The sequence below is a fragment of the Engraulis encrasicolus genome, chromosome 14 (genome assembly GCF_034702125.1).
Source record: "Engraulis encrasicolus isolate BLACKSEA-1 chromosome 14, IST_EnEncr_1.0, whole genome shotgun sequence".
NCBI classification, from domain to species: Eukaryota; Metazoa; Chordata; class Actinopteri; order Clupeiformes; family Engraulidae; genus Engraulis; species Engraulis encrasicolus.
In genome coordinates this window covers 22,626,008-22,650,666 of record NC_085870.1, presented here as the reverse complement: position 1 = coordinate 22,650,666, position 24,659 = coordinate 22,626,008, and the positions used below count along the sequence as shown (strand labels likewise).

The 24,659-nt window shown below is 43.1% G+C and overlaps 3 protein-coding genes across 6 annotated transcripts; 1 reads left to right on the top strand and 2 right to left on the bottom strand.

The window, feature by feature from the left end:
* Positions 1-311: 311 nt before the first annotated feature.
* ghrl (ghrelin/obestatin prepropeptide) lies at positions 312-5,003 on the top strand. Of its 3 annotated transcripts, XM_063216414.1 has the most exons (5): positions 312-431; positions 1,351-1,488; positions 2,655-2,735; positions 3,242-3,400; positions 4,897-5,003. In XM_063216414.1, the coding sequence occupies exons 2-4, from the start codon at positions 1,372-1,374 to the stop codon at positions 3,353-3,355; spliced, it is 312 nt and encodes a 103-aa protein (XP_063072484.1). In that variant the 5' UTR covers positions 312-431; positions 1,351-1,371; the 3' UTR covers positions 3,356-3,400; positions 4,897-5,003. The 3 variants fall into 3 exon arrangements, with proteins under 3 accessions (XP_063072484.1, XP_063072483.1, XP_063072485.1); XM_063216413.1 differs by lacking the exon at positions 312-431 and having other exon boundaries at positions 1,035-1,488; XM_063216415.1 differs by lacking the exon at positions 312-431 and having other exon boundaries at positions 1,038-1,488; positions 3,242-3,347.
* Positions 5,004-7,619: 2,616 nt separating this feature from the next.
* tatdn2 (TatD DNase domain containing 2) lies at positions 7,620-19,063 on the bottom strand. Of its 2 annotated transcripts, none has more exons than XM_063215216.1 (9): positions 18,955-19,063; positions 17,430-17,604; positions 16,974-17,179; positions 14,495-14,797; positions 12,228-13,291; positions 11,357-11,468; positions 8,609-8,736; positions 8,286-8,469; positions 7,620-7,938 (listed from the first exon to the last, which is right to left on the bottom strand). In XM_063215216.1, exons 2-9 carry the CDS (start codon positions 17,596-17,598, stop codon positions 7,792-7,794), a joined length of 2,313 nt encoding a protein of 770 aa, XP_063071286.1. In that variant the 5' UTR covers positions 17,599-17,604; positions 18,955-19,063; the 3' UTR covers positions 7,620-7,791. The 2 variants fall into 2 exon arrangements, with proteins under 2 accessions (XP_063071286.1, XP_063071287.1); XM_063215217.1 differs by having other exon boundaries at positions 17,445-17,604.
* Positions 19,064-19,372: 309 nt separating this feature from the next.
* On the bottom strand, positions 19,373-23,953 carry vhl (von Hippel-Lindau tumor suppressor). The gene is made up of 3 exons (XM_063215218.1): positions 23,469-23,953; positions 20,992-21,117; positions 19,373-20,174 (listed from the first exon to the last, which is right to left on the bottom strand). The coding sequence occupies exons 1-3, from the start codon at positions 23,653-23,655 to the stop codon at positions 19,945-19,947; spliced, it is 543 nt and encodes a 180-aa protein (XP_063071288.1). The 5' UTR covers positions 23,656-23,953; the 3' UTR covers positions 19,373-19,944.
* Between the last annotated feature and the right edge of the window lie 706 nt (positions 23,954-24,659).

The window sequence follows — 24,659 nt, the reverse complement described above, 5'->3', positions numbered from 1 at the left end:
TGTGTGTGTGTGTGTGTGTGTGTGTGTGTGTGTGTGTGTAGCACATGTGCTAGTTGACAAAGCTGTAATGGCTTGATGGAATTTCACATTCTCCTGTTACTAGAGTGTGGCTTTTACATATCTGCCACTGTTGCAAAGCTACTGATGACATTGCTACATCACATGGCAGACATGCACACATTCTGCCTAAACAAACAGCTCAACAAAAATGTCACAGGCTCACAGCCAAATATGATCATCAGCCATTCCACACCTATTTGCACAATCTGTTTCCTACAGGCATTGCACTAAGCAGTCTACCAAACATATTTTGTACATGTGCTGTTTCTAGTTACATTATCGCCGCCATTTTACAAAACGCAGACGATGAGCTATAAAAACATCCAGTCACCTTCTTCTAAAACAGACACAGAACATTCATCATCTGTGTGGTGAGTATGCCATTATAGACCTCTTCCTCAGTGGAGTAGTCTACCATTTTTTGTGATGGGTATACTGTATATTTAAGCATTTTCTGAGGTGTGTATACTGTATATAGATACTGTATTTGTGCTACTCTAAATAATAGAACCATCAATTTTAGGTGAGTATATTGAAATCACAGATATTTTGAGGTGGGTATACTGTGTATACCTGCGTTCTACGTAGACTACACCACTGCTTTTCCTGCTTTCCTATCATTTATTCTTTGTCAATCCTTAGCTTTTCCTTTTAAACTGTGCTCTTCTTACTGTCCATAATATGTTGTGTATGAGGCAACACTTAGACCTCCGTTGTAGTTGGTGTCTCAGAGAGATAGATTTACATTGGTCTAAAGGAAGACGCAGGAGATGTTTGTTGACTAATGTTTTGATGTTACCACATCTTTTATATAGTCACTCACACCAACTATCTTGCACCAAAATGTTTAATGATGAAATGCTTTAACGTGCACGATCGTGATGAAGCAGTCCTGCTTTTGCTAGGCAGTGGGCATGCACACTTTGCCAGTTTGATGCATTCTGGTAAAAAGTTTCCTCCCTTTTCCTCCCTTTTGACCTTTGACCTTCTGTGAGGTTAGGTACCTGCCAGCTGGATGAGGCATAGGCTGTGTTCGTGACGGCGCATAAATGCGAAATTACGATGCATTCTGGTTTTAAAAAATTGATTCTAGCCAGAATACACTGAAATGGCGAAGTGCATGCACACTGCGCAGACTGCTGCTTTGATTGGAGCCTAAGATCTGGTACCCTCACTGAGGGATAGAATTTACATCCATGCTGTGTTTCAGAACGATTGTGCAAACCCAAAGCAGCGTGGGATTTACCTTCCCAGGCTACACCTTGCCTGAATTCGCATCCCATTTTACAGTTCCACGGACCTCCATTCATCATGTTGCTGCTGGGTGGCCGTGCTAGTCAGATGATCGTGCTGCTCTGCTCAGCGGCCCTTTTGCTGGAGACAGTCAGAGCAGGCTCCAGTTTTCTCAGTCCTGCAAAGAAACCTCAGGTAAGTTATGGCTTTTTGTATCTGATACCCTATATATTACTGTAAATGGCACCCCGTGCTTCCTGCATGCTAAGTTCATTCATCAGAGCTCAGTGACAAGTCAAAGAGCTACAGCAGCCAGACTTGATTTTGGCTCAGTGGTTGTTCAATCCAACCATGTACAGGCCTTTCCTGGTTTTCATGACTTTTCATGACTTAGCCATTTCAATGCATTCTGGTTGAAATGGCAAGATGCACATGCGCATGTAAATGCTTTTGCACTTTGAAAGGTTTTTTTTTTTTTTAAAATAAACACCTACTTCACAATGATACACTGTAAAGTCCAAGTGTCCAAGTGCATGTAATGTGAAGGACGGAAAGTTGATGTTGAAATGAGGAAGAAATGATGTTGAAACACATGGATGTCTCAGTGCAGGGGAGAATTGGGCAAGTTGTGTCAAGGGGCAAGTAGTTCCACTACCTTTTTCTAGAGAACCAGACAGAAGAAATGGAAAAAGGTCATATCAGGCTTCCCATCCAACATGGACAAATAGCAGTGTCAAAAGCCACTGTGGACTGAAAAGAAAGAACATGAAATACAAAACCATGCCAACTGAGAGGGTAGCATTGGAACCATTTCTAGTATATGTATTACGTTCATTATGGCTAACTGTTTAACTCAACACTTTAGATTTTCTTTAATTTAAGAAATGTAAAAGTTTTACTTAAATCAATGGCACAATTTACCTCAACAAACTCTCTCTCTTTTGGGGCTTTTGTTGTGTCTTTACTGATGATTGGACAGTTGAGAGAATGAGAGGAATAGAGTGGGAGAGAGAGATGGGGTGCCAGGGCCAGGGTTAGCACATGGCCGGGGCCAAACTCAAACCTGCGTCCCCATGGGCATATGCAAGCCCATATGTGGGGTGCATAGTGCACTGCGCCACAGCGTCCAACAAATCATATCTAATGGCACAACTTATCCTGCACATGGGGCAAAAATCTTGTTTTTCCAGAAACCTATATTTCTTCAATATACTGTATGTTCATAATGGCTTTGGAAGAATCACTATCTTGGTCGCTGTTTAAATACACTGTAAGAAAAAAAAAACGGACACGTCTTACTCCACTCTCCCCTACACATGAGTATGGCGGAAAGTAATGTGTTGCTATAATTCCACATACAGGGGAAAGGCAAGCCGCCAGCTCGCATGGGACGCAGAGATGTGATTGCGCAAGGCAACCCACAGGAGGATGTCCACTCCCTGGTAAGTGCACACACGCACGCACGTACACATGCACAAGTATTCACCATGACTAGCCGGGAAAATAACACTTTTCACCTTTCACATAAAAAGATGAATCTTCTCTGCGCTCGCCATTTTGATTTTCCATTAATGGATATCTTTATCAGCAAAACATACTGTAGTTTACTATGGTCAGACCACGTTTATTTCTTAATAGGCTAAATATTCATGAAAAGATCAAATTTGGGAGTGGACAGTATAGTTGCAAAGAGCAGCATCGTTGCAATGCCTACTCTGATCCACAATACTACACGCTCTACCTTTATTTCTTCAACTTCCACTTTGCAAATACCACACATGATAACAGGTTAATCGTTAGTATAATTCCATTAATTAGTAACAGTATTCACCTGTATGGTGAATGACTCTCATTTACATTTTGAGTTTGTGTATGTGTACCTCTAGCCTAACCTGTCTATCTGTTCTTCGACTTCCACTTTGCAAATACCACGTCATGGCATTAATAGCTGAGTCCTCCATTTCGGCTGGGCGTGACCATGACTGCTGCCGAGTACGAAGAGCATGGCCCAGGCCTGCAGAGGATCCTCGACACCATCCTGGGGGACACAGCAGGTCAGTAGCATGTGAAGACCTCAAACCCAATAATGAGTCCCCTGACACGGCAGGTCAGTAGCATAGCCTCATCATCTTCAAGTTATGTGGGTTGTATATAATAATGTACACTACCGTTCAAAAGTTTGGGGTCACCTTCATTTTTCCAGTTATTTGTTTGCAATTCAAGTCGCAAACATCTTTTGAATAGCTTGAAATGGAATAATGGAAAGTACTGAACAGCCACATGTGCAAAAAGGTTTGATTACCCATAAAATTGGTTAAACTGGACAGAAGAGTGAAATCTAACCACCATAAATTTTCACTCATTTATTACATAGAAATACGTGTTCTAGTCCATTTTTCTACCATCATTTCTTTGGTCTATCAGAGAATGCATGGAACTATTGGAAAGCTCAGTGTCTGCCCTTTCCAATGGTAGGTGTATGTTGAGTTGCCACCTCGTCCACAAATTCAAGTCAAAGTAGCTGCATGATTTTCTAGCCATAAGAATGAACCTACTTATGAATGTACGATCCATTGCCTCAACAATGTTTTAGTGTGCAAGCCAGTGCCATACATCGTTGGAAAGTGTAGATTCTCCTCTTTCAAATTATGTGTATATCATCCGGCATTGTATGAATTGACAGGAGCAGACATCAACTTTTGCATGCATGGGGCTCATGGGCAATTCTGGACCTCATCTCATCCAAGGAATGAATCTGTAGAACCGCAACTGGCTATTATTAATGCCAAAGGAGTCTACACTTTGATTAGTACACCAGACTAGACACTACCTTAGTAAAGGTACACTTTGATTAGTCAAAAGTTAGTGATACATTTTGGTTTGTCTATACAAGTAAATCCATTCAACAGTTACTTTTTCCAATATCAAATTGCTTATTTATTGCATGCATTATTTTCAAGGAACAATTACTCTATACACTGATTTTATACCAGAACTGAAATTGAAAAGGAATAAGCTTAACTGTCAGAAAGAAGCATTGTGGGAGGAAAATGTGGTGACCCCAAACTTTTGACCGGTAGTGTATGTATGCATGTATGTCTGTATATAAACCTGTGTCGTTTTGTTGTTGTCAGTTGTGCAATAGTCTTGTGATGTGATGTTATGTGTATGTCCTGTCTTAAATAAGTATTGCTCAGGGACGCAAAATGAATTTCAGTGAAAACTGACAAAGTCTAATCGCATTGTATCGTATGTGAAGACCTCACTCTCAGCCTCACCCAAAAATGATTCCCCTGATGAAGTTGTGCTATTGTGATTGGATGGGGGGCAGGTGAACTGAACTGAATAAATTGGCAAGTAATATATATAATAGTATTCACTTGTATGGTTATATGGTGAATGATTCCTATGTACAGTACATTTCCTATGTGTGTGTGTGTGTGTGTGTGTGTGTGTGTGTGTGTGTGTGTGTGTGTGTGTGTGTGTGTGTGTGTGTGTGTGTGTGTGTGTGTGCGTGCTAACCTGACTATCTGTGTCACAGGACGTGTAGGCCCAGGGGCTAGGAAAGCCAAACTCAATCCATTAAACTCTTTTCCCCTCCAGATTGATGTTACACTTTGCTTGAAGAAACACGTTACAAGAGGCTCCCGGCAACAGCATATCAGAAAATAAATCATCAATAAAAAAATAACACATGCATACAATCATCACCTGTGCCTGTATCTTGTCTTTCCCTTTCAACTGCAGCTACTGTGTGTTGACACCTGAGAGCAGATTTCAATGTTATGCTGTTCTAACTTTCCCAAAAGAAATACTTTTCTGGTCATTTCACTTCACTCCCATATCTCTCCCAAACAATTCTTGTCTTCTCTGCTCTTTCCCATCAAAATGAGGGCTAAAAAAGAGTACCACACTGCAACTGCGCTACACTATAGTACATGGCTATTCAATTAGAATTTCATCTGGGCCACATTTCGAAACCAAAAATGTTTAAGTCGGGTCGCACAAACACAGAAACGACACTTCAAGTCAGTACTCTACAAACAATTTTTAAACAGGTTCCTCTAACCTAAAACTTAACCACATTTAATGTGAATATACAAGACAAGCAGGAGATTCACAAGAAAATCAAGTGTTGTACTGCGGTATCAAAACTGAAATGTATACTGCTACAGTTGGGGGCCACGCCTGGGCCGTATGTGGACTGCATCTGGGCCACATGTGGCCCTCGGGCCTCCAATTGAATAGCCCTAGTAGACATTTAACTACTCACTTGGAAACATCCCTACTTGAAGCAAATCCCTCCACATTTCCTGCTGTAAGCAATGACAACACCACATGGAGGAAAATGGACAAAAGACCTGAGAAAGAAAATCACGTTTTATCCCAGAAAGGTCAATTCTATGAGAAGAACATCAAAGCTCTACTTATCACTCCAAATACTGCATCTAAAGTGGTTAAAAACATCAATATGCCGCACTGAGAGTAATGCCGATATGTAGTTGTCACAAGGATGTCTTACTTACTGTAGGCCTCATCATTGAGTTGTCCACATAAAAAAGCCTCTCTTAAAGCCCATTCTGTCAAAAAATGAGGGCTACATCAAAATTAGGGTGTTGCAAAGATTAAAACCAAGAAAAATACAGTGCCAACAGTGAAACATGGTAGGGATAATGCCCTTATGTGGGGTTGCTGCTGCTGTGTCAGAGCTGTGTTTATCATGTAATCATGAATACATAGATGTATCAATACTGTATGGATACCAAAAATGTCACCATCACTGTAATCCAGTGTTTCCCAACCAAGGGTACGTGTACCACTAGGGGTACACAAGCACACTGCAGGGGGTACTTGGAAAAATGTAATTTTAACAAAGGCATGGAGCATAGTCACACTGGAATAGAAAAGGTGATGTAAAACTAGGGGGTATTCATGGCATAACGAAGAGGCTTAGGGGGTACATGAGTCAAAAAAGGTTGCCTCAATGCCCTTGAGTATGATGTTCTTTTCCAAATCCTAAACACAAACCTATGGGCACTGATGATTTTCTGAAGTGGTGAGAGTGATCCAGTGATTCAGTATGAGACCGTACAGTGTATCTGCACTCATTCTAACATCCATAGGGAGTTTTGAAGACACAAATTGGGCATCGCTCTGGGGTGTACTCATTTTGCACCATCATACTTCACAATTGAAGAATTTCACAAAAATGAAAAAAAGTAGTAGAAGTTTTACTCTTAACCTTAATTTTCTGTTGTAAGCTCCAACTGATGTTGTATTTAACACTCTATACACATTTTGAAAATGTGTGATTAATGAAATAATGTTCAAAATACTATTTTTCAAAAGCGGCGTACTCCTTATTGCTGGGCACTGTACATATGTAGAGGTATATATTAGTACAACATGTATGCCGGTGGACACCATCATTTCCTTTGGGATCGATAAAGTATCTCTTCTGCACAAAATTGCCATACACACATTAAAAGCTGTAAATTAGATTGACAGAAGCCCAGATAGAGATGAGAAGAATGAGAAGGCAATGATAATGATTACCGGTACACTAATTAGCTAAAATCATGACAGACTCTGCTTGCAAAGCAAGACATCCATAATGTAAACCAGGCGAGGGGAACCTGTATATCAAGGGCCTTTCACAGTTCTTGAAGTTCAAGCCGTCTTATCCAGCCCCCAATATAATGTTAATGTTATGCAGCATCACATGAAATATGACATGTTTTGTAAAGGAATCTTATAAGTTGCATTTGCAATACAATTAAGTTGTATTTCAGGGGGCCTAAAGAAGGCCTGAGGTGAAGGGGAAAATCCTGGTTTGTGTTCATAGTACAGTACGGCCCTCGGAGGACTTTTACAGCCCTTGGAGGAATCTGAAGTGGCCCTTCGAATGACAAAGGTTTCCCAACCCTTGCTGTAAACCCTTAATATATTTTACCAAACAACACGATTCTAACGATTTGTTGCGAAGTTTTGAGTCCCTGGTAGAACCAAACATGGTAGTCTAGGTCCCTTCATGGAATCTTCAACGATAATCATTGTATCCTGCTGCTAGTATGTCCTTTTCAGAGTTAAAAAAAAAACATAGTGGAAACACAGATATTGATCTTTAATTTACACATTATAGTATACAATCATTATAATACAAATGTATTCCAATTTAGCTATTAGGATATCAAGCACCGTCAGCATTTTGCGCTAACACTAGAATAAAATGATCTGTCAATCACACCAGTGGTCCACTAGTGGCCGAAACTAGGAGATAAAAAAATAATAATAATTACAATAATAAAAAACAACAACAAAGCATATCAATTTCTCCTGTTTAATAAAATAAAAAAATAAAATCACAGCAGTGACAACAGATTGACCATAACATTTAGAAATGGTTCATTTTCCTTCTGAAGTCAATTTTAATGATGAACCACTGTCTTTTTGTTTGTAACAACAGTTGATCCCGGTGCAGACAGCGGTCTGCGGCCATCAAAGGTCCAAGCCATAGATTCTAGTGGTATTCTCACGGACCGTTTTCGAAACGGTGGCGAGAGATTCACCTTTCAGCATGCTGATCTCTTCTAAGATGTGCTTACCCATTCCCGGGTGGGCGAATCCACACACGCTTTTGCTAACCTGAGAAAGACAACAAACATACAACAATTGTTCAGAGGAAAGCTGCACTCCCAACTGTATTGCGTAACTGATACACCCTGATTTGTGTATCTAACAAGTCCGACAGGCAGACAACAGATGCGTCCATTAATACCAGTTAGCTCCACACCAAAACTCACCTCTGCCACCTTGTGGACACTGGAGGGAATTACAATTGCAAAACGCACCACGGACCAACAGACATGCAAAGCCTCATATCGAGATGCGTGGACAGACACATCTAAAAACTTTCATGCATAGATGGTGAGAAATTTTTCGATCTTCTTTTCAAGTGGCATGAAAATCAACAAACACTGGCACGAACTCACATATCTTGGCAAGAAGTAGGGAGCGTCTGTCTCCATGAGAATGCGATCCAGAGGGATTCTCCTCACCGCGTCACGGACCTCCGACACCCTGGAATACGTCACCAGTCCCGTGAAGCCCACACACAGGTTTGGAAACTCTGACAGAAATGGCTCAATCACTGAGAATTTATTTGTGAAGCAGTGCCTGAGGAGTAAATGCACACAAGCGCACACGCACACGCACACACACGTCAGGGAATGGATTTAGGCATTTTCCCCAGCAGTTTTATTTATTTCACCAAGATGGTGGCCAAGTGAGGTATAAGTACTTTGGTACTCCTCACCTGTGTATTTTGTAGTCTTTGGGGACGTTCTTTTTCATGATCTCCAGCAGGTGGTCGTCTGCGTCCCGGCAGTGGATCACCAGGGGCTTCCCCATGGAGACGGCCAACTGGAGCTGCCTCTCAAACACCTACAGCAATATGGACACACACACACACACACACATTAAAAAACGTACACACTCTGGCCCTGCTGTGGCCATCTGGTAGGGCACTCGCCTGCCATGCGGCTGACCCGGGTTTGATTCCCCGCCCGGGTCCTTTGCCGACCCCTCCCCATCTCTCTCCCCATTCGCTTCCTGTCTCTCTCATGCTGTCCTGTCCATAATGAAGTCTAAAAACACCAAAAAATATCTATAAAAACTAGGGGTGGGCATAGATTATTTTTTTAAATCTAGATTAATCTTACTGTAATTATGAAATTAATCTAGATTAATTTAGATTAATCTATATCAAAATGGTTCATTCAGAGTAGGCACGCTAGCGAAATAATGACAAAAAAATTGGGGGTTTCTTAAAGGGACACTGTGGAGGAAATGGTCAAAAAAAGGTACTGCAATTATGCTGCTCATTGAAACTGGGCTGCCTATTGCCAAATTTGATCTTTACATGAAAGTTTAATAAGTAATAAACAAATATTCCCTAGTATGGTCCAAGTAGAGTCATTTTTGCAGCTAAAAATGGCTATTTTTGGAAATTCAAAATGGCGAACCGTGGAGAAGATCCCCCTTTTCATGTATGAAAAGTGCAATTTTTCCAGTCATAATGAATACTTATAATTTGATGATGGTGGTAAGTATTCATGAAAAAGGTAACATTAGTGAATGGGCAGCATTAATTCTGGAAATAGACAACTAAAAATCTCACACAGTGTCCCTTTAAGACAGATTAGACCAGAGCTCATCTCTTTTTTCCAAAATGCATCTCATCTTCAACCAAATTGTCATGTTGATACTTGGTGTTGAAAAAATCACTGCAATATTTATAAAGTGTGTTGAATATGTTAGGAAGCATTCACAGTCACATACTGAAATTTCAAAATGAACAGCGCTATAAGTTGTAGAGGCAAATACAGATCTATCAAACATTTAGGCTATTTAAACAAAATGACCTCAACAATTCAGCATTTCTAATGGGCAGAGAGAGAGAGAGAGAGAGAATCTGCCACTGACTGTTAAAAAGAGCGGCGTCTCTCCCTTAAAAGAGGGACGGTCTGTCTGCTCACAGCAGAGCCAGGCTAGAATCTACAGCAGTGGCCCACAGCGATTTGGCCCAAACCTGACAGTTGTTCTCAGAGTTATAATGCCAGAGGAGTTAGTTACAACTCAAAATAAATTCAGTTTGCAAAAAAAAAAAAAATCAAGTCCGACAACTGCGAGGTTTATTACCGTCTGACATCTGAGTCGCAAATGCGCAACACAATTGCAAGACAAGCATTCAGCGACAGTAGATATTGACAGTTTCAGTCTGACATATCACACAGAATAATTTGCCATTAGTGCACAGGCAAGATTTCTGGAAGTTGTTTTCCATGCAATGTGTGAGGAAATGTAGGCAATGTCAGGCTGTTAGGCTACTCACACACAATAATGTCTCTCTTTGCTTCACCTCAACTAATAACGTCTCTCTAGTCTACCACTTATGAAAAAGCACACAAACAACACCAACCACGGCAGAGAGATTAATGTTTTCAACGTGCAAACACTGTTCATATTTAGTAGGTCTGCTGAAGCAACAGGTGGAGAGGAGAAGCGACTGGAGCGCAGTCTGAAAGCGTCTGTCAATCAAATACTATGGTGACGTGCATACCCAAAGTCCAAACCCATGTTTTGAGAATAGATTAACGTGCGATAAGAGTCTAACATTATCGCAGCACGTTAACGCCGATAACGGTCTACCACTAATATAAACGTACACACTCAATATTTGTGTTTCTCAACAGGGGCTCTACAGCTCCCAGGGGGCGTTGGGGAGCCCTATGGGGGAGTTGAGAAGGATGCAGCTGACAGATGATAGTGGTACTTTGTTGCCATTGGGGGCCATTTGTCCAGTTTACTCAAATGCCAAGGGGGGCGTTGGTAGGCCAATGATGAGGTCCAGGGGACGTTTATTCAAAAAAGAGTGAGAACCATTGCTCTATATGATGTTTTGCATATATTTCCTTTTGACGTAAGGGTCAGTGACAAATGAGGAAAGTGAGGAAATTGCAAAATGCATTCAATACATTATTCTAAACGCTTCCATCAGGTTTGCTTAAATGTACGTTTTGTACTCCTGTGTGGTTCATGCAATGTCAAATGGCTTTGTAACAAGCTTCCTCTTGCATCCAAAATTAATCCTGTTGGTTGTGGTTCATCCTTCTTGGTGGTATGCAGACATCACCTTAGATACCGTGGCTCTTGATGCATCACAAAGACTTGCTGTCTCGGTCACAGATGCACCAGTCTCCTTTTTGAGCTCTGATGTGTCACCCATAATGTTGTGTTGAACATTTTTGAGCAAAACTGTGCTCTTACCCTGCTTATTGAACCTTCACACTTCACCTTACTGGTGCAACGTGCAATTAAAGAAAATTGGCCAACAGGCTGGTTGACGTAAGCCATGAACCTTCCCACAATAAAATGACAGGTATTTCAGCTTCAGCCCTGTACGTGCTTGTTGTATGGGCTGCTGGGACAATAGATTTTTTTCCTTGAATAAACTCCATCTAATGTAATGTACCGGTAATCACATTCTGTTGTGGCCCCATACCTCTTTCTGTTTGCTGGACTGCGTGTTGTTCTTGTGGGAGTAGTCGAGGCCGATCTCTCCAAAAGCGACGGCCTTGGGGTGGCGCAGGCCGCGCATGATGATCTGCTCGTGCCTATAGTTAGGGGTGGGCGATATGGCAAATATGTCATATCACAATTTTTTTTATTCACGATCTTCCATCGCAAAAATTAAAACAACAAAAATCTGTATTTTATAAAGCAAAAATGGGTATTTTATATACTTGCAATTTATAATTTGCAATTAATAAAATACAAACACACTGATGACACTCTCATAAAGTGCAAAACTGGTATACAATAATGTAAAGAATAAAAGTGAAGACAACATCACCCTGATACTGATCCTGACTTTAAGACGATCTATACGATTTTTCCACTTTGGCAGATTCAAGACAATCTCGTATAGGGCTGCTGAATATTGAAAAAAATCAATATCACGATATTTTCTGCAAATATTGACATCACGATATTTTAAGCGATATATACGAAATTCCCAACCCCCGCCACTATTATCGTAGTAGAGTAGCACGCATAATGGCTTTCTAGTTTCTAGTGCTTTCTAGTAACATAATGTCTAGTAAGTCTGCGTGAATGTAGACTTGAGGAGAGTGCGAGACTTGAGAGGCGTCTATTTTTCTAGACATAGAGCTAGTTCTGATGTACCATTGGCTGCCATACTGCACTGTAGCGTTGCAAATGACAAATGACAAAGTATCACGATATATGAATTTTGATATTGATATCACGATATATGATGAATATTGATATCGCGATATAAATATTGCACAGCCCTAATATCGTACTCGATTTCATGATTCACGATTGAATATAGTCAAATCGCCCACCCCTACCTGTAGTTGTAGCTCTTGGAGAAGTGCGGGTGGCACCCGAACGCCCCCCACACCATCTCGTCCGCCAGCAGCCCCTCCCACAGCCCCTCCACCTCCGTCAGGCGTGGGTTGCAGAAGTTGGCCACGCAGCCGCGGAAGTCCGTCGGGAAGCTGCCGGCATAGCGGCTACGGAAGCTCTGGAAAGTTCCGTGGAAGCCCAGCTTCCCGTAAAGCATGTCCAGGTGGCAGTGGCTGTCGATGAAGCCCAGGGACTCCGAGACCCCTGATGACGACGTCCTCACTGGCGCAGTGGCAGCAGCAAGGAGGTCTGCAGAGCACGTGGAGGACACCGTTGGCGCAGATGATGACGCCCGGCTGCTGTTATTGAAGTCTGAGAAGGTGGAGTGATAGAGTCGCGTTGAGTTTGGGGAAGGGGTTGTCGAACGTAATGCAAACGGGTCTGGGGAAAAAGGGGAGCACATGTTGGGGTACTGTTCCCAGAAAGTCCACCAGGGCATCAGAGAAGGGGTCAAGGCGGGCGCAGAGGAGGAGGAGGAGCCGTTCCCCAGACGGGTCCCATCGCTACTACTCCCTAACCTCGATTGTCCAAGTGAAGGTGTTGAAGGACTCGTCAACTCGTCGTTTCCTGTCCACGGTTTCCAAGAGCTTCTACCGTCGTCCATCCACGACTGACAGGTGGGTGATGGTGTTGAAGAGGTCTGACGATATCCTGTCCATGACTGGTTGTTGTTGTTGTTGCTGTGTGATGTATTGTTTCCACGCTGTGGCTGCTGGGTTGATGGCGTTGGAAGACTTCCTATGCGGCCAAACCAAGTCTGCTGAGGTGAAGCGGTGGTAGGAGCGTACGATAAGTAGTTTGGTGGTGGACAAAAGTTGAGAAATTCAGAGACGGACACATCGGCCGTAGTGGTGGTTGACTGTTTCACTGTGCTTGCCACTGTTGGTGCCTCTGCCTTGCTTTTCTCTGTTTCAGTGTGGTCATCCTCCTGTGAGAGAACGCGGATCTCGACCTGGTCCTCCGCATCTGACCACTCGGGGGAGTTGTCACCGCCACGAACCTCAGTCTGAAGGAATATGGGAAATCAGAGGGAGTTCATGTAATTCCGTAAAATATTAACACAGGATTAGGGGGCCGAAGGCATTAAAAATGTCGATACACATTCAAATAAAACATTGTGATGATGGCCCAGCCGTAGCTTAGTCGGCTGGGCACTGGACTGCTACGCAGGCGACCCAGGTTCGATTCCCAACCCGGGTCATTTCCCAATCCTCCACCGTCTCTCTTTCTCTCACTCATTTCCTGTCTCACTCTTCACTGTTCTGTCTAAATAATGTTGAAAACCCCTCCCAAAATATTTCAAAGATTGTGATGATATGATTTGAACAGTACATAAACTGTTGAACACAGTAACATTCAAACACTTTCCATTATCCAGACCGCGGAGGTAGTTTAGAAGGACATTTTAATATATGGTACAACTGAAGTCTACAAAACGACCACCAGTACTATAAGATCTAATAACCAAATTAGAAGCACTGCTTCTTCCCACTCCTTCCTGTTTGTGTTGGGTAGATTTTTTGTTTATATCGTCTTGTTTTGACTTGGAGGCTGTTTATTTCTAGCCAGGCTGTGCCCTCCTAGTGACGCAACACTTTCAGCCTTGCAACTAGTCAGGTAAAGAGCAATGCAAGTACTTTCTGAATTCCCGAAAATACTGGAACTCCTCCCACTTTGTCAGTAAGCAAACAACCATAAGCAAGCCACGGGAGGCGGGTCAACCATGCCTTTTGGGAAATGTTAATTGTTATGGTCTTGGTCAGACCAAGTCTCGAAGAGATTTGAATGTCAATGATAAGGCTGGTTTATTTCCCCTTGAAACATCAGAGATAAATCAAATCAAAATCTCTGACATCATCATTGTGAAAGAAAGAAAGCCCATTGGGAAACTCCGACTCCCATTGTCATTGTGACACAGCACTCCACAGCACACAAGTGAACACACAAGTGAACACAACAAAATTGCAGTTATGCCTCACCCGTGCAAGGGGGCAGCCCTCAGTGGTGCCCCATGGGGAGCAGTGCGGTGGGACGGTACCATGCTCAGGGTACCTCAGTCATGGAGGAGGATGGGGGAGAGCACTGGTTGATTACTCCCCCCACCATCCTGGCGGGTCGGGAGTCGAACCGGCAACCTCTGGGATGCAAGTCTGACGCCCTAACCGCTCACCCATGACTGCCCATCATCTGTACAAAGTCATAACCTCACCTTTTTGCATCCCTCCGGTTCGCCCCAGTCGTCGTCCTCAATAAATAACAGAGGGACAGGGCCGCGGTTACTCTGGCCCTCCTCGGCTCTGGCGGGGCGCGACCCTGATATCCCCGCTGCTGAATGCTGCCCCCCAGTGGCCACTGCAGTAGGGTGCGGCTCCAGACTGGTCACAGGTGTAGCTGAGGGTTTTGGAAGTCCAGAGGCCTTCCTCTTATGTCCCCCACCTCGGGGACTACGCATGTTGTTGCAGTCCTTTGACCTTCCAGTGGGTACCGAGGAGCCAGCCATACTTGGTCCCATCTACAGTAGCGCAAAAACAAAAAGAGGAGGGTAGAGTAGAGTAACATGTATTAATCCAGGAGGAAATTGAGGTGTCTAGTAGCATACATAAATACAGAATACACAAGACATAACATACATTATTGCATTTATATTAAACAAATAACATAGCCTCTTACATACATTTAGCCATAGGCAGTTCACACACACACACACACACACACACACACACACACACACACACACACACACACACACACACACACACACACACACACAATCAAATGTATAAGCAATTCCCATGTCAGTTGCTTACAGTGCGTTCATATCTACTGAGATAAGGAAGAATTGAAAGGGCGAGAGTATGGGTGCTGAGTGCTATTATGTTCATAGAGTTGGAAAAATGAGAAAGCTTGAAGTGGTGTATGCCTTTGGTCACATTATGATACAGGCAACAAAACAAGGCCTGGGCATCTTTGCCATTAAGACTTCTCTTTTTTTCAGTATTTTTTGGGGCTTTTTGTCCTTTATTACTATAGGACAGAGTGAGAGTAGACAGGAAATGACTAGAAGACAGAGATGGGGCAGGGTTGGGAAATGACCCCAGCCGGACTCGAACCCGGGTCCCCGTGGGCAATGTAAGCCAAAATGTGGGGGGCTTAGCACACTGCGCCAAAGCGCCCCCCACCATTAAGACTTATCTCATACACATCTGCTAGCCATCATTACAGTCACACATAGACAATCCACTGTCAAGTAGATGTACTGCATCAGACAACTTAAGCGCTTCTAGCCTAATAAAAAGGCTGTGAAATTGATAGGGACCAAAACCTCTTTGGCCAGGTCAGGTCCTGTCCCGCGTTGACTACTGAAACTCACTCGACAGGTCTACCTGCTAGTGCACTAAAACTTCAGCACGGTTGATATTCAATCAACCCAAAAGGACCCATGTTACTCTTCTATTTATTGAGTTGCACTGGCTACCGATTGCTGCCCGGATCAAGCACAAGGCATTGACCCTTGCCTACAAAACCATCTCAGGAACGGCCCCATCTTATCTGAAGGACCTACTAACGCCTTAAGGCCCATTTATACCCTACAGAACCGGACGAAATTCGTCTTTCCGGGCCAACCATTGCTCCCGGAGTTGCATTCATACCTCCGTCCGTAAAATTGATGTTACGTAATAAATCCTCTAGAGGGCAGAGTCGGTTGGCTATGAATGGACAGTTGCTGTGGCAGATTTGTGTTCGTTTCACAAATTATTTAGCCCAAATAAACCTAGGATTCACGGAGATAACACACTGAAACAACTTTAAGATTTGTGTAATGAAGTTTAAACAAATCAAGGAGGCTTCGTGCTGGCCATTTAGGCTTGTTGTTGGGAAAACGAACGTCCTCGGAGCCCAAATGTAAACAAATGAGGCATGTTTTTAGCTTGGCTAGCATGGTAGTGGAAATATACCCTTTCACAAACTCACAGGTTATTTAATTTACTATTTGTATCATTTTTAGATGTGAAATACTTCTCTTCTTCGTTGAGTTTTGAAAATTGGTGTCTTTTTCACTATACTGCCACCCACGGATTCCTCTGGTATTGCTCCGTTTCATCCGTAGTCACCGGATTGCTAAGCACTCGACCAACGGACAAACGGACAAACTGACGGATGAAACGACCCCCGGAACCGGGTGAAAGCGTCCGTTTCCGTAATTACCGTAGGGTATAAATGGGCCTTTGTGTTACTGGAAGAGGACTGCACTCATCCAGCACAAGCCGTCTGGCTCTGCCATCCAGTCGCTCTAGGTACTCCCAGTCAAGATTGTTCTCCGTTGTTGGTGGAACGGTCTCCCAGAGGCAGCAAGACACATCTCTAGCAGCCTTCAAGAAACAAGTAAAGACCTTCCTCTTTCGAGAGTATCTACTAGACTAATGCTTGAGCTGGCCTAGCCCCAGGGCAGACTCTTGACATGATGTTTAGTTTAGTTTGTGTGTGTGTGTGTGTGTGTGTGTGTGTGTGTGTGTGTGTGTGTGTGTGTATGTGTTTGTGCGTTGTGTGTGTACTTATTTACTCTTTAAAAAAAAAAAAAATCTAATCACATCTATTTCTATGCTTTAACAGTGATACGCTTTAGGCATGGCTGCGTTGTGTGTGTGTGAGTGAGAAGAGAGGCCAATGCATGCATCACATGAGCTTGCCTCAGGGTTGTTGTCTTCTTTATCCTTCTTAAACAAATCCAATAATTTACGACTCTTCCTCCTGAAGCCCCGCAGCGATTTTGGAGTGGTGTTGGGTGGTGGTGGTGGTGGTGGGGGAAGAGCGGTTCCCCCGTCACGCTGGCTGTGGGTCTGTGCTCCGAGGGGATCCGCTGCAGGGCTAGTCACCCTGATGCTGGCCACTCCACCTGGGCGAGGAGAGACGAGATCAGAAGGGTAAACTAGGTTAGGTTAAGAGGTAAATAATCTAATAGATTATTTACATCTATTAGATTATTTTAAGATCTGAGATTGTTAAAACAAGATCATCCATTCAATGTGCTTCACAACAGTTAAAGAATAAGAACACAGCAAATTAAATAACAATTAGGCTTAAGGCTTAAAAATGAAAATCGAGTAAAAAAAAAAGAAAGAAAAAAAGGGGGGAGGATAGAAAACCTAGACTCCTGGCACCGTCAGGGCTGCCCTCGTCACCCCACTCTGTGGGTCTGGGTGTTCCAGAGTTACTCTTCTTCATCTTTCGTGGCGAGGGACCGCCAACTGTGCGCAGCCAACCAAACTTCAGCAGTTTGCCTTTCTTGTTGTTGTTGTTGTCGTTGAGGCTCATTATGCTCTAATGGGAAGAAGAGCAACAGGCTGATAAATAAATATTATTAATCAGGTAGATCTGGGGCCACTGGCGTAACGCAAGTACTTCAGGCCCCCCTGCAAGCTACCAAGAATGGGCCCCTGAACAAAAAAAGAGGGCCTAATATCATGTGGAGGGGCCACGCTTCTTCAAGTCAAGGGCCAATGTGGGTCCCCCGCCTCGTATGGGACCCCTACCTCGCGGGGGCTGCAGGGGTATACTTAACGCCCCTGTCTGGGGCCTATACTAGTTAAGAGGTATATCATCTAATAGGAGAGCCTGGAGTCCTCATTTTCTTAAGAAAAGCTTTTGTATTAGATGATTTACCTCTAAACTTAACCTTAACTAATCACCTAATAACCTTAACTAGCCAGCTTTGTAGTATTAGGCCCCAGTTTATTAGTGAAATCACCTGCCATCAAGACATCAAATAACCCTACACTTGGTCTGCAACACACCTCAAATAACAAACAGTACTATTATTTACAGTATTATATTATATTGTATTATATTATATTATCAATGCATGTATTTTTTGAGGCACACAACATTGAAGATAGCCTAGGCCTACTGTCCATTGTAAAACGTTTATCCTGATGGAAATTAATTTCTGCAATGAAGCACACAATACAAATTTTGTTGATTTGATCCATTGCTTGGTAATGTTCCTTTGACCCCTTGGTCATAATATTTCAGTGTATCAGAAAACATGTATCAAACTGCCTAAATGTGTGGTCGTGGCATTGAGTAGGCTACACAGCACGTTAGGTTAGTAACATTGTGTAGATCATGATAAAAGTGTGTTGTTAAAAAAAATAGCCAATAATGAAATAAATTGATTAAGGCCAAGGGAGGGCACAGTGGTGTGGTCTTCCAAGTGGCGAATATAGGAATCTTTTGGTATGAACGATAGTGATTAAAGGTCAATTGCCAGCCACACTGACAGCCTGTCCATTGAGTTATTGACTGATCTGCCTGCAATGGCTGCTGGCTAGAATCTGGAGCTACTCCGTAACGTAGCATAGAGCCCCAAGTGCATTCAACGATAACACTTCAGTTGACGTCCATGTGCTTTTTGATGGGTCAGAAGTTACAAATTAAAACCATAATACGTCATTGTAATACAACTGCAATGGCAACTCTAGGGGAATAGAAGTTATTAATAGTGACTCAACTCTTGCTAGTTCACCAACTGGTTAGCTGACTAGCAAACGTCGGGTTTCAATACTCAAAATAACTTGAATCACTAAAGAAGTTTTGAACTTTGTTTTACATAACAACGTGATATCGTTTACCCACTCCACGAGAAGATTAATTTGGTTTCACACCACTTACCGTTGAATTTTAGCAAATTTCCGCTTTTTCAGTCGCCCAACCACGTGAACTTCGAAGTCCACCGCGTGCCAATCATTGTGCATACGATGATAATCAACTCGCCTGCCGCAGGCCTAATGAATGAATGAAAAGTGCATGGAAGGAACGATCCATTTTTTGTATTGGATCAGTTTGGTGTTTCAATGTAACGTGTTCTGTCAAGTGATCAACCATTGTAGACATTACATAGATAAATAGCCTATTTGCAGATTTCCAAAGTACGGCTGACTTACTGAGAATTACAGTCCTAGTAGTGCAATTTTAACCCAATAATGTAGTCAGTAGGTTTGTAGGCAAAGTCTGGTGATAGCAACACATTCAAATTATCTTGCATCATTGCATCATTTCTTAAATCAAAGATAAAGAAAGGAGACGGTGATTTTAATCAGGCCTTTGATTTTTTTATTTGGTTATAAATGTTTTATATAAAGATAGACCTACAATAACATACATTGTCAACCATACACATATCTTCTCAGTAGGCTACAGTTTCAACCAATCACTCAGTCTCATGTTATAGCTCTTTCTCTCTCTCTCTCTCTCTGATTGTGCTTTCAAGTGCTCTGGTCACTTTTATATTGTCTCTTGCAGAAGTCTTTGCTTCGTAAGTCGATGCTCTCGATAGACGATGTTTCTCTTCTCCTTTTCTTTCTCCATGTGTGCGCACACACACATATTCGCGCGCACACACACATATTCGCGCGCACACACACACACGCGCGCGCACACACACACACACACACACACACACACACACACACACACACACACACACACACACACACACACACACAGAGAGATCTCATGAGCGCTCGTGTTGACTTGAGTGCACACACACACACACTCGCTTGCACGCACACACACACACACACAGGCCGATCTCATGAGCGCTCGTGTTGACTTGAGTGCACACACACACACTCGCTTGCACGCACACACACACGGGGCATCTCATGAGCGTTCGTGTTGGTGTTGGCTGGCGTGTTCTTGCTGCCTCTCCTGCTGTCGTTCCTGCAGCAGCCTCTGCTCCACGCGGCGTGCGATGCCCCGCAGGTCCCTCTGCAGGCTGGGCTTGTCGGCCAGGTCCTCCTGCAGCGTCTTGGCGATCTCCAGACGAGGGAAGTCCTCCGCCGACACATACTTCCTCACCACCTGCAGGCACCGCTCCCGCAGGGTCAGCACTGCGCGCACACACACACACACACACACACACACACACACACACACACACACACACACACACACACACACGCGCACACGCACACACACACACACACAGAAAGGCAAAGTCAAATCAAAGTACAAAAAAAATCTATGTAAAAGGGTTAACACTGAAGACTGAAATTGTGTTTGACCAGTCTCCAATGTGCAGTTAAACTAAATATATGTAGATAAGACATTGTGCATTAAATGCTAACCTACTGACACACACACACACACACACACACACACACACACACACACACACACACACACACACACACACACACACACACACACACACACACACAGTTGTTCTTCGAGCTGTATGCTACTAGAAATCACCTAGAGATCAAACATCTTGCAATTCTTGCCTCTTTCTATTTACATGGAAACACGATCATTTTCAGCTAATAGGTCTTCCCACAGTATGGGGTCAGTAGGATTTGGTGTAGCGATCAGAGTCCCAGTTTGGTACCCCAAGGGCCGGGTTTGAGGATCCGTGGGGCAGCTCTATTCTCCTTCGCTATAGGCTAAATGTCATTTCCATCACCATGTCTGGATTTTACCCTGGGCACAACCAGTAGAGGAGACTCTGAAGACCAGACTACATGCACACAAGAACAAGAATTACTTGTTTGGTAATCAAACCTAGTAGGTACCGGTAATCAATTTTACCTCTTGTCACCACACACAGGTTAGTTTAACTCGTGTGTGGGGCAATTTTCACTAAATGGGAATCCATTGAACACTGTTTCTTTGTCAAAAGTAGTCATGTCATGTAAAACAAGCACAAACCTGGTAAGGTGATGTTGACGAGTGACATCTGTGACCTGGCGTTCTGTTCTCGTGGAAGGTACAGCTCCTTCCCATTCACACGCATTGGATCATCTGACTGAGCATCACGGAACATCCACGGATGACCTGGGGACAGCAGTCAGCCATAGTTACAAGCTATCTCATTCCTATACTATATAAGAAGCTGGTTCAGGAGTAAACCAGGTTATGTTAAGACAGGGGTGGGGATCCTTTTTCTGCACTTACTGTGTTTAAGTTGGGTTTTTTGTCAACCTGTCTTCTTGTCCTATGGGGTGGGGGGTGGGGGGGGGTTGTCTAATGTGTTCTTGTTTATTGTAATGTCTTTGCGATTGTATCAGATGCACTGAAAATGGCACAGGACAATTTTCCGAAAGGACAAATAAACTCTATCTATATCTATCTATCTATCTATCCATCCATCTATCTATCAGTGCTTCATCATGAACAAGCTCAAGATCATTTTCAATTAGTTCTTCTGAACAATCACTGTGGTTCTCACATCTGGATAACTAGCCGCTGCGGGGAAACCAGACAGCTTTTCACTCCTGCATTGATATGACTGTATGACGTTTTGGGCTTTTGGGCTGACTTTTTTTTGTTTTGTTATTTGCTCTATCAACAACTGATCCCGAGTGCTCAGCTTGGTCCTTACAAACAACTTGATCGTCACGGGACTGTGTGTGCACACAGAGTCTATTTCAAGTCTGTAGCTACCACAACAGCTGCCTGGAGATGTGGTTGTGTGTTCCAATATGTGACATTGCGTCCTCCACTTGTGCTTGTGGCCTCGCCCTGCCTCCTGGCCCCTCCTCCGTGGAGAAAACAAATAAGTTTCCCTGCTGTCAGCCTAGCCAAAACAATTTTTGGGGGACTATTCTTCATTCACCATCCAATTTGCAAATGAGAAAATGACTTTACAATTGAGCTTTTGTGAGATATTGAAATGTAATGCTGTTGTCAGTGATGTCATCATGACATATTACTTCCTGGTTCAAGTTCACAAGCACAAGTGGAGGATGCAAGGTCACAAATTGGAACGCACCCATAGTGGTGTGTTCTAGGGGTGTGGGGAACATGGGTATGAGTATTGGTTTTGTGTACAAGGTTTCTGGATGCAGGTTGTGTTGTGCAGAGTGCTTATGGAATTTCTTCCCTTACATTTGGGAGCTGCTGGGCTGTTCTCTTTGGGCCTTGGGCCAAGAACACATTACAAAGACAACAGGAGCATGTCTGCACAGAGTCAACACAGAGCATGTGAACACAGAGGCAACATTAGGCTAGTTAAATAATTGTCCTCCTATTAGCCTGCTTTGAGAATTATTTGTTTTATGCCTAAAATGTGCAACGGGGCGGTGGTGGCTCAGGTGGTAGAGGAGCCGTTCGGAGGTGTCCTTGAGCAAGATGCTTAACCTCAAGTTGCTCCTGGTAGGGTGGTACCCTGCGTGGCAGCCACTGGCACCAGTGTGTGAATGTGAGTGTGAATGTGTGAATGTGAGGCATACAATGTAAAGCGATTTGAGTGCTCGAAGGAGTGGAGAGACCCTATATACCGGTACATGCGTTCATTTACCATTTTCTTACCAATGCACTATATAGTCTCCTCTGAGCATGACCCACTTGCCTGCATTGACCAACCGCCACTCTCTCCACAAGACAACCCCTCACCCCCACTGCTGCCTGCAGTTAACATCAAAGTCCTCATCCTAGTCTAACCACAAGCAACCTTGACTATATAACGATCAATTCAACACATTTGGTTGCAATTCAATGCTTTGAAAAAGCTTGCCTCCATTTTTGGGATGCAGCAAGTGCACATGCTTATTACACTGTGTTCAGAAGGCAAACAGGCCTGTTGACCCTATTGTTATTTATATGCATATTTTCCCAATTCCAACGTGTATGAACATGAACTCGTATTGGATTTCAGCATTCCAGGTAATGCACATTTGTGTAATGAGAGAGGGTTTGATCTAGGAGCCCAACACCCTAAATAAGGTGTGCATAATTATTAGGCAACTTTCTTATCCCCTGTAAAATGAGCCCCAAAAGAGATATGGGGTTGGGGAATGTGTATAAATGGACGATATGGCCAAAATACTTCCTTTCCCAATAATTCTGCACAGTGTAATTAACACACTGGGAAATTGCCCTCTGAAAAATGTGCCTCTGACACTGGTTAGATCTTATCTACAGGCATGTTACTGTTTGAATCAGTATTCAGATGGGGGAGCTGAAATACAAGGTACGTTTGGATGTTATTTTTGTTCATCGAGGTCTCGAGGATTTCTATTTGATAGGGGTTGTCTAGTTATTTACACATGACAGTACAAATAGCCTGCCCTACCGTCTGCGTCACGGTCCCCTTATCTGCTAAGACACAGAAGACTTGTTTTTTGGTGATGGATAACGAACAGGACAAGGATTTAAGAGCTATAGGGCTGACATGTCACACTTACCAACATAAGTAGTCATCCTTTGGCCAGTCCAGGGCTGTATTGGGCTGTAAGGCTGCGGTTCGCCGCGAAAGTTGATCCAAACAGGGAGAACAACGCGAGGACTTCGATTGCAGAAAACGACATGGCACGAGATTCCATTTGGCAAAGACCGCACAAGCGGAAGAGACTGCTCTGCTTCTTGTGGCATGACTTTAAATTTCGTTAATTAGGCTACTTGATGCTACACAACACCACAACAGGGCAATAACAACACAACTCAGGAATCCCTACATGACTGTTGATCTGCCAACTGCAACACCAACAGAGCACGAAAAATACAATAACAACTACACGCAGTGGCTATATTTTAGCTGGTCTTGGTTGTCTCTGAAAAAAATAAACCAACGTTTAGATTGAAAGAGTTGTTTCCTCACTACAGGCAGTTAGATTTGAGATTCTCATCAGGCCTTGTTTGATTACCTAACAGGGAAATATTTGTTCTGGAGTGCGAGTACTGTGCATGGGCGGGGCACTAAAAAAAAGTGTTATACTGACCCCTAGTGTCTGGGAGAAATATGAGCTGGCATGTGTCAACTGGGCTCTCCCCTACCTGTTTTGGCTCATGAGTGACATCCCACATTTCTGGGGACACCATACACATTTTTTGCACAACCCCCCCCAAAAAACAATCAACCCCACAACTAAGTTAACTTGTATGCAATGTAACATCTAGATATTTATGAAAATCTAAGGCTGTATGTGGTGTTCAGTCAGAATATGAACTGGTTTATAATATTAATTTGTAATATTTATCAGTGTTCTTTTTTCAAACCTAGACATTTCAGGGGACACTTTTGAATTCCACGCGACCCCAGTGTTGAAAAACACTGTTCTACAGGTTTCTTTCATGAATGCAAACATACCGACTGGCTACTGTGCCTAATCAATATAACAATATAATAATTTGCCATCAGATTACGTGCCACTTGTGTTTTTGTCTGATCTGTTCTGTTATACTATATTTGTTTTCCATCAGATTTGTGGTTTGCTGTCAAACTGCTAAATGTCTAGCCTAGAAATCTAGACGCCCCTAGCGACCGCAAATTGAATTTGCTCCCGGGTCTGGCTCGCTAGGCTGCTAAATGTCAACATAACTATTGAATTCAATATTGCATTGCATAACTCTGTTATTAAAATACATTGTTTTGTATT

What these genes read in the sequence shown, in the direction of transcription:
- ghrl (XM_063216414.1), top strand. Translation starts at nt 1,372, where the DNA reads ATGTTGCTGCTGGGTGGCCGTGCTAGTCAGATGATCGTGCTGCTCTGC. An exon ending in GTCCTGCAAAGAAACCTCAG is followed by an intron (nt 1,489 to 2,654) that starts GTAAGTTATGGC and finishes TTCCACATACAG; the next exon opens with GGGAAAGGCAAGCCGCCAGC. An exon ending in AGGAGGATGTCCACTCCCTG is followed by an intron (nt 2,736 to 3,241) that starts GTAAGTGCACAC and finishes TGGCATTAATAG; the next exon opens with CTGAGTCCTCCATTTCGGCT.
- vhl (XM_063215218.1), bottom strand. Translation starts at nt 23,655, where the DNA reads ATGCCACAAGAAGCAGAGCAGTCTCTTCCGCTTGTGCGGTCTTTGCCA. An exon ending in AAGGATGACTACTTATGTTG is followed by an intron (nt 21,118 to 23,468) that starts GTAAGTGTGACA and finishes TGCTGTCCCCAG; the next exon opens with GTCATCCGTGGATGTTCCGT. An exon ending in CGTCAACATCACCTTACCAG is followed by an intron (nt 20,175 to 20,991) that starts GTTTGTGCTTGT and finishes GTGTGCGCGCAG; the next exon opens with TGCTGACCCTGCGGGAGCGG.
- tatdn2 (XM_063215216.1), bottom strand. Translation starts at nt 17,598, where the DNA reads ATGAGCCTCAACGACAACAACAACAACAAGAAAGGCAAACTGCTGAAG. An exon ending in TGACGGTGCCAGGAGTCTAG is followed by an intron (nt 17,180 to 17,429) that starts GTTTTCTATCCT and finishes CTCCTCGCCCAG; the next exon opens with GTGGAGTGGCCAGCATCAGG. An exon ending in AGTCCAGCAAACAGAAAGAG is followed by an intron (nt 8,737 to 11,356) that starts GTATGGGGCCAC and finishes ATATTGCTGTAG; the next exon opens with GTGTTTGAGAGGCAGCTCCA.